Source organism: Chiloscyllium punctatum, chromosome 8 (genome assembly GCF_047496795.1).
Source record: "Chiloscyllium punctatum isolate Juve2018m chromosome 8, sChiPun1.3, whole genome shotgun sequence".
NCBI lineage: Eukaryota > Metazoa > Chordata > Chondrichthyes > Orectolobiformes > Hemiscylliidae > Chiloscyllium > Chiloscyllium punctatum.
The window spans coordinates 43383113-43396681 of NC_092746.1; the positions used below are offsets into that span (position 1 = coordinate 43383113).

The 13569-nt window shown below is 36.8% G+C and overlaps 2 protein-coding genes across 4 annotated transcripts in view; one reads left to right on the forward strand and one right to left on the reverse strand.

Annotated features, from left to right (window-relative positions):
* Window positions 1-13569, forward strand: part of rpa3 (replication protein A3) — a 43082-nt gene that overhangs the window by 9737 nt on the left and 19776 nt on the right. Inside the window, exons 3-4 of one of the 2 annotated variants that reach the window (XM_072575428.1) lie at window positions 2635-2743; window positions 9044-9642. In XM_072575428.1, coding sequence (XP_072431529.1) covers window positions 2635-2743; window positions 9044-9126 — 192 coding nt within the window. In that variant the 3' untranslated portion in view covers window positions 9127-9642. Of the gene's footprint in view, window positions 1-2634; window positions 2744-9043; window positions 9643-13569 lie in introns of those variants that run through there. The other variant, XM_072575427.1, reaches the window with a different exon arrangement.
* The window catches only part of mios (missing oocyte, meiosis regulator, homolog (Drosophila)), a 58310-nt gene continuing 55933 nt past the window's right edge, over window positions 11193-13569 (reverse strand). For both annotated transcript variants that reach the window (XM_072575417.1, XM_072575418.1), the window contains exon 11: window positions 11193-12308. In XM_072575417.1, the coding sequence (XP_072431518.1) occupies window positions 12212-12308 (97 nt within the window). In that variant the 3' untranslated portion in view covers window positions 11193-12211. The remainder of the gene's footprint in view (window positions 12309-13569) is intronic.

Sequence of the window (13569 nt, forward strand, 5' to 3'; positions counted from 1 at the left end):
TGAATGTTAGAGATTTTTCCAGCAGCAATACAAAAGAATTTCAGACAGAAAGAGTCCAGTTGCGCTGTGTTAAGGAGCCTGATGACTTGGGGAAAGAAACTGTTGCAGAGTTGGGCCATGAGGGACTTTCATCACATTGAAAAGCCTCAGGATAGATATTTTCTCATAAATGTATTCGAAGATGTTGTTACACACGTCTTGAGCAGGTGAGGCATGAACCCAGGTCTCCTGGATCAGAGATAGGGAGACTACGTATCACTTCATAACAAAAGCCCTAACGTCCTCAAGGTAATATCCGAGGCCCAAACACCTTCAGCTGCTTCACCAATGATCTTGCTTCATTCAATCAGAAGTGAATAGGCTTGCTGACGATTCCACAATGCAAATTAAAATGAGTGACTTCCCATTTACAGGTGATCCTCAATTAAATCTGTCATTTCATTTCTGCAAATCCCAACTTTCCAGGTAAAACTACATTAATTGAAGCATTTCTTCTCATAGGAACCATTTTTACCGTCAAAATTAAGTTCCTGTGGACATTTTATTTTGTCTGGAAACATGCACAGTTTGAAATAATGTACTGTTATGTGTGTATTTCTGGTTGAAGTAACTTGCCAAATAAAATTAATCACTAAATATAAAAGAAGCAACCATATAAAGTAGTGTTTTAAAACAGCCTTTCAGATTCATCAGGCTCCATCTAATGTCAGACATTGGCTATTAACTTGCCAGAACTATCTCAGTCAACCAACTGCTGCCACTAGATGGAGTTGAGAACTTCAGTACAGAATGGGAGAGCAGCTGAAGAATACATCCAAAACTAAGCTGACAAAAAAAAAGAGGGTAAGGGCAAGCACAGGAGTTGGGCTTTCAACGAGGTTGGAGCCAGACCAGAGCAGGATATTATGGACCAGACCAAACCCCCTCAAAATATATTAAGGAGATAGCTGTGATCCTAACTTTTTCTTATTTTACAGGTAAATGTAAGTCATTGCATTACAAATGCAATTTAATTGATCAAACAACTCGACTTTAAGCAAAACACACTTTATTTTTACACTATTAAAATACAGAATCAATTAAAATAAAAGAATTGGCTTAACTGTAACTCTAAATGATTAACAAAACAATAATATATATTTACTACTAAATAACTGTTCCAATGTAGTAACATCCCATAAACACACTCTTGGTAAAGACAAAGTCAGTAAAATGGACTGTCTCAAGCAATTCCAGCAGCAGGAAAAATAACCCCAACTTTAAGCTGCAACAGAGAGAGAGAGAAAGGAGTAAGAGCTTCCACGTGCAGCTTCAGACCGTAACAATTGCAGAAAGCTAAAAGTAAAAATTCTGGTTCTGTGGCAGTTTGACTCCACTCATTGAGGTTGCTTTTATTTTTCCAACTTATCAAATAAAAAGGCCTCGCAAATTATTCATTTTATTGGACTTGAATAGACTGCTAATCATCTTTGTCTCGGCCTTTCTTCATTTAAAAAAAGGACAAAATACACCTCTTAAAGACATAGTGTCATCACAAGGAGGAGGAGCTGAAGGCCCTGGTGGTTGACTGAACATGAGGAATTCTAAGAATGGAGGGTGGGAACTGGGAGGGAGCAATATCTCCTCTAACCTGCACAATCACTGGGAGGGTCCATGCTTGCTGTTTGGTATGCCAGAACTCGCTGCTGCATTTAGACCTTGGAGGTCTACATGGCAGCAAAAAAAAAAATTACAGGGATCTTTGGAATGGTAGAGGTGAGGGATTTCAGGACTGAGAACCAGAAAGAAGCACTTAGGCAAATATCTTCTATGTATTGCTGGATTCCGTGGCAAAAGACATTAAAGCAAAAATTAAATGAATATATCTGCACTACTTTCTCAACAACGCTAAAACAAAACAGTATTGAGTGAGTCAACTTTCCGTGGGAACTTGCTGTGCTGGAGCAGTCTGTGCTTGCAAACGACTGAATCAGGATGTAACTCCGCCTGTGTTGGTAAGTGGCAAGTAATAATGTCAGGCGGTGATAACTTTCAACAAGAGAATAAAATTGTTCCCCATTACATTCAGCACATTTATCATCATTAAATTCCCTACCATCAACATGTTGGGTTCAGATTTCCAAGAGAAAATTGGACAAGCTATAAAAACACAGAATTAACTTCCCTCCTGGCTATCCTAACTCCACCCACCATCTGCAAGGCACAAATCAGGAATGTAATGGAATACTCACTACTTGGCTGGCTGAGTGCAGCTCCAGTAACATCCAAGGCAAAGGAGCATAATTAAATGGCAGCCCAATCCCCACTTTGAACATTCACTTCCAGCATACTGTTGAGCACTGTGTATCATTATTTCATCACAAATTCATAAGGGTCTGGAAGTAAATTCTTGGAAGGATTGTAGAGGAAGATATTCTCATTGCATTTAAAGAGTATTTGTACATATATTTGTGTTGAAACCTATAGATTATGAACCAGGCACTGCAAGGTGGAATTGGGTAGCTTTATCTTTTTTTCTAGTTTGGGACAGACACAGTGACCAATGACCTCCTTCTGTGTTATAAATGTTTCCAATTCTCTTGTATATGAACAAATGCAAAGTCTATTTTACCTATTTTTAATGCTGTTTTGTAGCTTGATGAGGAGTTGAGTGGAGTCATTGAAGTGGTTGGAAAGATCACACCAAAAGCCACCATCAAGGCTGCATATTATGCTCCTTTCCGAGAGGACAAAAGCAGTTTTGGTATGTACGACAACATGAATTTGTTGTAAAATCTTTCCAAAAGCTGTGATTTAATCAAATTATGTATTTTTTTTGTACTTATTTTGTAGACTTTATGTATCAATTTAAGAAGATTGGGAGCAGTGGCTTATTGATATCCTGTTGAGGTCATTGTCACAATGATCAATGTTAAAGCTTTCTTTTGTTGGAACACTTACTTGATGCCTGGATTTTTCATTGTGACTAATTTCAGTTCTTTGCATTTTTTTTTCTTACTCCTATTTTGGTTAGTTCTGAGACTTGATAATCTTCTTGCTTTCTATTCATATATACTATGTATAATGTCTTGTCCTTTGAATTTTTTTGGTCTCAGTTCTTTGCAGGTTTTTTTTGAGGTCAATGTCATTTTGAACAGTGAAGTAAACAGTCTCTGAGAAAGCATGTGACTTCAGTCAGTGCATAGCTGTGTTCCTGTGATTGTCAAAAGTTAATTGATGAAGTGTTTGCAAAGTGGAACCTTTAATGATATCCCTAGAGAACAGATCAGGGGCCAGTAGTTTTTGTTTTGAGTTCAGTTCAGAACCAGATTTCAGTTCAGAACAGTTTCACTCTAGCAAAAAGGCTTTAGTTTGAGAAGTCTACAAGTTGAAAGGGTTTTATCTAAGTTTTCAAACTGTCAGAACTGAAGAGGTTTAAGCCATCAGACAACCAAAACTTGAAAAAGTAAGTAAGAAGTTAGACTTAAAATAAGAATGATACTTAGACATTGAGTATCTGGAAAAGATATTGCTGAGGAAAATAGTTGAATTGTTCTTTTTGGTGATGATTTTTCTTTTCATTTGTATAATAAACTTGTATTCTTTTGTTAAAAATATTGTGAAAATGATCCTTTACAAACCATAAAGGGGACTAATTGCAAAAGTAAAACTTTTGTTCTATCATACGAGGTTTTACTCTGGAATCTAATATTTCCAGTACTACCATCATCTGGGATAAGATGAACGACATGAATATGAAGTTGCAATAACTTAAGAGACCTATGAATTAAAAAAAAAGTTGTCAGTGTTTTCCCAAACAAGATCAGTTTGAAAAAGCTGCTAGGTAAGGGGTCCTAAACAGAAATGTAGAGGTGATGTCAGACATAGTTAGAGAGATTTAGATAATCATGCTTTCTTCTGTTCAAAGGAAATTGCTAGCCCCAAAACATCAGTAGTCAAAATATTGATTACGATCTTTTGTCTTCCATATCTGTCAGAATTATTTGTTCTGTTGGTAAAATTACATGCCCTGCTGAATCCATTTGATAACTAGGTAGTAACGTATAATCTAATGAACCATACTCTGGACTAGCTGCCTCTTTATTAAAGTTTTCCACCTTTTTGTAAACTTTTACTATGCTTCTACTATGCATCTTGGATCTGCTTTGAATTTTCCATCTCAGACTTTGAACCTTAAAAAAAACAATGCCCTTCTGTGACTTGCCGTTGAAAGATCCATTGTGGAAATATTGGAACAAACTATAACATGCAAAACTTTTACAGAAAAAGAACAATTTTTAATTCACATTGGAAACTGATTCAAAGTAGAAATTTCAGAGAGTAGAAGAGAGATTTGTTAATGGGTTCTCCAATATTGTCTTCCACAAGCCTATGTTTCACTGGTCGTCCCATTCGGATTTATGTAGCTCAGCATGATGGAAGGTGGCCTTATCAGCATCTTATCAAGCCTGTCCATTTGTTCACCTTGCAAGCTTGATGCCGAAATAGGGTAGAGTGCTTCAGAGCTATCCTGCAAGGTAACTGATGTTCTGATCAGTTCATTGGTATCATACGAACTTGCAGTAGGGTCGAGAGTGTGGTGCTGGAAAAGCACAGCAGGTCAGGCAACATCCGAGGAGCAGGAGGATCGACGTTTCGGGCATAAGCCCTTCATCAGGATGCTGCCTGACCTGCTGTGCTTTTCTAGCACCACACTCTCAACTCTGATCTCCAGCATCTGCAGTCCTCACTTTCTCCAAACTTGCAAAAGGCCAAAGGCTGTTCTTTGGACTAGACCAAACCCCTTCAAATATACCAAGGAAATAGCCTAGACCCTAACGTCATCTTATTTAAGGCAAGTGTAAGATGCTGTGTAACAGATGTAATTCAATGATTACACTACTCTGCTTTAAGCAATATACCCTTTGTTCTTACTCGACAGTTAAAATACAAACAAAGGAAAGCAGAATTAACTCTTTTAAAAATCTTAACAGAATAATAAATTATTTAACTCCTAAACAGCAACTACTCCAGTATAGTAACATCCCATAAACACACCCTTGGTAAAGGCAAATTCAGTAAAATAGATAGTCCCGCATGCAAAGTTTCTCCAGACCAGGAACATAGAACATCAAGAGAAAATTCTGACAGAGGGAAAACTCAAGTGTTTAGCTGCAGAAGGAAAGGATGTATCGCAGCTTCAAAGCCCCAACAACTGCTCAATGCTAAACTAAACACTAATTCTGCGGGAGTCTGATTCCAGCCATTCATGCTGCTTCTATTGTTTCAACTATTTAAAAAAAAAACAAGTCCTCACAAGCTGTTTATTGGTTTGGAATAGACTACTCACACCTCTGTCTCAATCTCTCTTCCAAAAAGAAAAACCAGGACAAAATACACCTCTTAAAGTCATAGAATCATCACACCTCCCTTCTTTAAACAATAAAGAGCTATCAATATACAAACATGGCTCAATTTTCAAAACCTTTAGCCTCATGCTATTAGTACACTTCAATACATATATTTTACATTGACTCTAAGCATGCAAACATTCAATATGACAGTCTATTTCTAATTGAAATTTTTCTCCCTATACACATGACAACGCGCAGGCAATTACATTTTCTCAATCTGCCACGTGTGTAATGTTCAAATTAAATCGCTGTAACAAAAAACTCCATCTAAACAATCTGGTACTTTTATTTAAATACTTTCTGAAAACATCAACGGTTATGATCAGTATATACAATTGTCTGAGACACATTACTGGCAACATAAATGTTGAAATGTTGCAATGCCAACACCAAACTCAAGGTCTCCTCAATTGTAGAATATTTCTGATGATGAATATTCAACTTTCTGGAAAAAATATCCAACAGGTCATTTTATGTTCTTATCATTTTCTTGCGGTGCTTGACGTTTTCAGACTGTCAAATGCCTACTGACATTCTTCCCTCCACAGAAATTTTCTGCACTTCTTCAACAAGTCAGTGGAGCTAAAATTTGGTATGAATTTTTGATAAAAACCACTCAGTCCCAAGAATCGTGATATTTCCCTCTTCAGTGTTGGTATGGGAAACTACCCAATAACCTTTGATTACACATCCTGTGAGGCCATCTGTCTATGTCCAATGATATGGCCTAGGAATGTGACTTGGGCTTTTGTGAAATCACTCTTAGCTAGGGTTACCACTAAGCCTGTCTTCTCAAGTCGATTGATCGAACAATTCCAATAGATGCTCCAAATGTTCCTTCCATTTGTAACTAAATATTACCATATCATCTGTCTACCACACAGTTGGGTAGTCTAAAAATGAGTTTATTAGATGGTCTTTTCATACCAAATGGAACAACTTTAAACTCGTAAAGTCCGTTTGGTGCCCTGAAAGCCGAAATATCCTTTGTCTAAAGGTACTTGCTACTATGCTTTGAGTTAAGTCCAGCTTTGGCATGTAAGTTGTTGTCCAGCCATGGAATAGGATACTAGATTAGATGATTAAATTCCCTACAGGCCCTTCAGCCCAACAAGTCCACACCAGTCCTCCAAAAAGTAACCCACCCATTCCCCATCTTTACCCCTGACTAATACGCCGAACACTATGAGCAATTTAGTGTTAGGACCTAGCCTGCACATCTTTGGACCGTGGGAGGAAACTGGAGCACCCAGAGGAAACCCACGCAGACATGGGGAGAACGTGCAAACTCCACACAGACCATTGCCTGAGGTGGGAATTGAACCCAGATCCCTGACAGTGAGGCAGCAGTGCTAACCACTGAGCCACCGTGCCACCCCTGAATCAGATTTCATAACTGCTTTGACTTTGCAGTAATTAATGCATAAACATTGGGTTCCATCTGGTGTTGGTACTATTACTGTGGGTGAGCTCCATCTATTGTAACCCACTTTGCTTATATTATCTTTGAGAATGCTTTCAATCTTTTTTTGAACCTGTCCCAATTTTAGAGGGTTAACTCTATAAGGATGTTGCTTAATTGGAACAGCATTTTCTATCTCAACATCATGTGGAATCAAGTTAGTACTCCCCAGTTTATTCCCACATTTTCCTCTGGAATGTTGATTTTCCTCCGGAATGTAATTTAATAATTTATCCCAATTTTTGAGAATATTCCCCGTTGCCCAATTTAATTTGACAAATATCAAATACAAATTTATGTGGATAAAGTGAGCATTTGTGAACTTAACAGTTCTTAAAGCTGAAACCTACAGTGACATTAGAACAAGCAGTAAGTAGAAAGATTTTTATAGAGGGGTAAGATTATTATCCTCGTTGGTTAACTGGAACAACTTTATAACTTTTCATGTAAAATAGTTCTGAAAACCTTGAATGGAATGACTGCATTATGTATGTTAAAGTGCAACATGTTTGTGCAATGCATAAGTTAAAGACTAAAGGTTTTTCAGCATTTGTGTTTGTTATGAGACAATGATTCAAATGTTTTTCTAGCTCAATGTACAGAAAACATACATGTTTATTTGGTAGTGGTAAACTGTCAATAAGAACAGAAAAAGTAGGAGTGGGCAATTAAGCCTGCTAAATCTGATCCGCCATTTATTACACTCATGGCTGATCTCCTCTTAGCTTCAATTCTACTTTTCTGCCCATTCTCCGTAACCCTTCAGCCCATTCAAACCAAGAGCAAACCTACATCCATATCAACTCTGATGGATTGCATTTTGACTTGCTAAATATCCTGTTATTTCTTCCTAATAATGGATTCTAACAGTTTCCCAGTGACATTTTAAACTCACTAAGGTCTGCAATGTCCTACTTTGTCTCTTCTTTTTGAATATGGTTGTTATATTTGCATTCCTTGCATCCATTTTGGAATATTATAACCAATGGATCCACTATATCTGTTGCCACTTCCTTTTAAATCCTACTATATAGGCCATCAGGCCCTGGGACTTGATGTCCTAAAATAACAGTCAGGAAATTGATTTTTTTCATGCCTCTTTACATGTAATAAGGTAGCTTGAACTGTTTATTTTCTGCCTCCACTATCATGATATAGGGGTTGTCAAATCCTGGTGGTACACGCTGCATATGAGATAATATGACTGACTTTATTAGTTGGTATTTATGAAAACTTTATAATAACAAAGGGCTGCACTGCATTGTCATGTAAATTATGTAAAATATTTAGGATTCTACTTTTTGACAAATGCATGGTACATTGAGCAGCAATATAGGACATTGAATGATGGTACAGCACCATTCAAAGAACAGGCATTTAAGTCTTCTGTTACATTATGCTCTCTACCAATGCCAACAACAAAATAAAAAGCTAGTTACCTTATCAGGTAAAAGCACAATATTGCAGGTATGAGAAACTAAATAAAAACAGAAAATCCTGGAGACATTCAGTATGTGTGGAGAGAGAAATCAAGTTAGTGTTGAATCTGAAGACTCTTTGATTCTATATGTCTTTGAAATTGAAACACTAACTGTCTTTCTCTATAAATTCTGACAAATCAGAGTTTCTCCAGCACTTCCTATTTTTATTTCAAATTGCTTGGTTACTCATTCATTGTCCAAAAGGCTTGTTTAACTTTGCATATCTGGCTAGATGGTTAGTGATGCTGCCTCAGTGTTAGAGACATAGGTTCAATTTCCCCCTCATGTAATTATCTGTATGCAGTTTGCATATTAGCTCCATTTCTGCTAGGTGGTCCAGTTTCCTCCCACAGTCCAAAGTTGTGCAGAGTCCTAGGGATAGGGTAAGGGGGTGGGTCTGAGTTGGATGCTCTTCGGAAGGTTGGGATAGACTCGATGGGCCAATTGGCCTGCTTCCTCGCTGTGGGGCTTCTATTATTCTAATCTAAAAGCAGTTAATAGGTTGTATCCCACACTTTGGAAATTCCTGAAGTTGTGGTTAGATGTGTATATAAATGAAAGTTTTTTTAAATTCAGTGTTGAGCAGTTAGTTATCAAATTGAAATATGATGTAGATTTTTTTTTTCCCCTGTGTACTGCAATTCAGGTATAACTATTTAGGCTCAAGAGTTTGCCACACTAATTTCCTTCCTTACTTTGTTTCTCAGATCTCCATCTTTACAATGAAGCGCTGAACATCATACATGAATTTCCACAGTACTATCCCTTTAGTGTTACAGCAAGTGGTTGATTTCCTCTTTTTTTTAATATAATGAGAAGGTATGATTCGGAAGACAAGATCTCAACTAACAGAAGATCTGATAATTTATCATTTTACTCTATACAAGTGTCAATATAGTAATCAGTTTCTGGAAGTTGTTTACTTTGAAATGAAAGATAAAAAGTGTTTGTAGCCATTTATTGAAAATATTTGTTTTGCAATATTCCAAGACATATTTGTGGAAAGATCATTTTACATGGATACTTAAGGTCGAGAGAGATTGGCACTTTGGAAATTTGTTTTTTTTCCATATGTGGAGCTGACAAATCATAGTACTTCACCTGCAAGAACAAGTAAAAGGTAAACATTAAGATTCAAAGGATTGCAGTGTAAAATATACTGGCTTACTAATTTGTTTTAAAATTGGACTATAACAGACCAAACATTTCATTGGTGACATTTAGGTTAAAACACTTTGACCAGATTACTGTCAATGAAGGTACTCAAGTTTGTTTGGATTTCAGTAAAGACCAACTTTTTTTTGTATTTCTGAATTGCTGCTTCAATTATTTCAACTTCTGCCCTGAAATGTATAAAGCCAAAATACTGACTCAAAATACTGCTGAATTATGGACCATTTAGAGTACAAATGGTTATTAGTTTGCTTTGAGTGGCACAGATTGAAGATCAGAATGTGTTATTAGGCACTACAGATTTGAGTATTGCTGAAAAAAAAGATTTTTTAGCAAAGATTTTTAGCTTGCACTCATTAGGGCAATACATGAGAAATACCAACTTAAAGGAAAGCGAACAATTGTACTGACGGAGGGAAGAATGCCAACCAATTGGCAAGTAGATTCTCATATGAGTGTTACGATGGAGAATGCATCAGGCAGGTTAAAGAACACATCCTGCATCTGCTCCAACTCAACACAACAGGCAACAGTCATTCTGATCAAGGCATTGCACTGCAAAATCAACCAGAGTCCACTTGCCAACAAATCAGCATTTTCCTCTCATACGAGTATTTTTCCTTTACTTTTGGATTGTCCTGGTGAATAAAAGGTGAAAAGAGTTGACAAAATATATTAAAGATGAAAGAATAATATCATGTATACTAGAGAATCAAAGTTCGAGAATCTGAAAACTATCTTACAATGGATGTTTAACAGTTTATGGTAGTAAGTACAAACAACTACAGTAGGTCATTTATTTCCTCAAGCATGCTCCTCATTCAAAAAAAACTTATGGCTGATCTGTAAGTACTTTGAATTCCACATTTACATCTAACCCCAATAAACTTCTTGATTCCTTTGCATATCAAGCATTTGTCTGCCTCTACCTCAAGAATATTCAATGACCCAACCTCAATCATTTTTGGAGATCTCAAAATACCTGATGTAACTTGAAGCGGTGGAGGTGATAGTATAGTAGCACTACTAACCCAGAATCCCAGGGTAATGTCGTGGGCGATATGGTTTTGCACCACATCATGGCAGATGGTGAATCTGAATTCAAATTTTAAAAAGCTAGAACCTAACAGCGACTATGCAACCACTTGATTTTCATCAAAATCCATCTGATTCACTAATGGACCTTATGGAAAGAAATCTATTATAGTTACTTGGCCTGGCCTACTTTTGATTCCCACATGGTTGATAGTTACTTGCCCTCTTGGCAATTAAGGATGGGTAATAAATGCTGGTCTGCCCAGCAACACCACCCTCATCCTACAAATGAACTTTTGTATGCATCCTCTAACCTTTAGTTTATCATAGATGGGGGAACAAGTCTACTCTCCCCTTAACAGGTATTCACTTATATTGTGGTTAGAATATTTAAAAATTTTCAACAGTGGCAGATATCAGCCCCTTGGGTTAGTGTTTCTTTTTTTTCCAAACAAAATTGAATATATTTGGCTGGACAACTTGTAATATTCTGAACATCGAGTGCTATTGAGCCTCTTTCCATTATAATTAAATTTTATTTGCATGAACCTCAGGTACTGATCTCATATAGTTGACATTTTGTTCTTAAAACTATGCCCATCAAACAATCTCCACAAACTTCTGAAAAGCTTTTATAGATGAAAACACTTTGAGAAAACATGCACACTTTATTTACAAATTTGAGACACCAGTTAAAAATAGAACACCTTTGGTTTTAGGCAGACACATGAGAAGTAATATGAACAGTCAATGAAGTTTACACATTTGTGAAAAAGTAATCTGCACACTCAAGTAAACTAATACATCCAGTATTTTTGCACATTACTAGATAATTTATTTGTCAAAATTTCATGAATGTGGCCACAGCCATATTAGATTTTAACAATTAAACTGCCAAGTTGAACCTGATTTTAGATCATGAATTAGTATTTATCTAAACAGTTATTGCTTTAGTAAAGGACCATATGCCTCCAATATATCTGCATAGAAATGAATAGACAGTATACTCTAAATTTAATAAAGGTAGTGAATCACAGGTTTATAGTCTTTAATGACATCACAGGAAGAGAGAATTTAACTCATCAGTACTGATTTGCAAAACAGAAGTGTTCAGATATTCCTCTTTGCAGTATTTAGAATTATATGGAAATTCAGGATATGAAGTGAAATAAATTATAATGGAATAATAACCAATTTTTTGAATTTGCTTAATGCTACATTTTGTGGCATATCTTCTATGTTCAATAATACTAATTTCCCAGAACTGAAAAACAAGCTTGTATAAATTTGTACAAGGTGAATCCAAGCAGTATTTGTTGAAGTGTCTCATTCAGTTGTTCTCAAAAGTTAAAATGACTATTAGAGACAAAATACGAATATTGGTTCATTTCTAGTGGCAAGTTCAAGTACTATTTTCAGTATCATCCATGGCATTTCTTGAACGATGGTCAGAATCTCAAGTCAATTGAAGAAAAATCTTGAAATGAACTGGACCAGCTCCAAAACCATGACACTCAAGGACATTTCTGCTATACAACACAAAAATCATTCAGACAGACAAACTGCCAAGATGATGGAAGTTCTTTTGTATTATTTTGACAGCAACAGTTGCTCAGAAGATATACATGAAGGTTTTCAAAGACAACAGTCCCTTGTATTCATGCGTTTTAGCTCTGGGAGGTTTCTGCTGGGATGAGGTTTCCAGTTGTATCCAACTGCATGCATTTACAGTTACAGGCTGACACTGGGCATTCATGATGATCCCTGTGGGAGAAGGGTGAAAGAACAGTAGCAATAAAGATTTGAACTTGGAAGAAGGGAAGTAAAGTACAAGACTCAAAATAATGTCTAGTATGTTAAAACTGTCCATAACAACTTAAACTTTAAGCTATCTTAAAACTGACCCAGCAATTGTGATTCGTAGTGAATAACATATTCCAGGCTTTGTATATAATGGGGTAAAAAGGAATAATGAAGACAAGAATAAAAATAACAAAGAAAATTCAAAGTTTACTATCTTAAAACTGCGAAAGAAATAATGTTGAAAAACAGCCTTGCACCTTGTCAACACTGGAATATGCTTTTCAAAGTTATGAAGCGAACAAGTAAGTCCCAACCAAAAAAAGACCAAGCTGATAATTTCTGGATTGGCAGTTACTAATTCACTAAGTTTACATACAAACAAACAACGTATCCCTGTATTTACTTCTCCAGCTCAAAGTAATGTCAGCGTTGTACCAGCTGCATTATAGAATGGAGCAGCACAGAAACGGTCCATTAAATCCAGATCTCTCAGAGTGCCATTCCTCCATGTTTAGATCCACACTCCCCAAATCTAAACTATTCCCCTTTAAAATCAATTTCTTTTTGCCTGAATTTAAGGCTGCTGCAAGAAATGCCCAATAATTCCACTCTTAATTTTCGAACACAATTCTTTCAGTTTATAATCACCTGGAATTTCAATTCCTTATCGCCTTAAGACCTTAACATATAGCAGCACAATTAGGCTATTCAGCCCAGAGTTTGCTCCACCAATCAATCATGGCGGATATATTTCTCGACACCATTTTTTCCCAGTAACCCTTGATCCCCTCACTAATCAGAAACCTCTCTGTCTTAACTATGTCTTAAATTACTTGGCCTCCACATGTTCACGCGGCATGGAATTCCACAGATCAACCATTTTGTGGCTGAGAAAATTCCTTCACATCTCAGTTCTAAAAGGCTATCCCTTCACTCAGAGGGTGTGCTCTTGGGTGCTTGCCTCTCCTACTAGTAGAAGCATCTCCACATCCAATCTATTCAGGTCTCTCAATGTTGTCTAAAATTCAACCAGATTTCTCCCCATCCTTATAAACTCTATCAAGTAGAGTCCTCAACCACTCCTTGCATGGCCATCCCTGGGATCAATTTTGTAAAACTCCTCTGGAACCCCAGCACATTCTCAGATGCAGGCCGCAAAACTGCTCACAATACTCCAAATGTGGTAAGACCACAGCCTTATACACCCCCAGTGGTACATCGC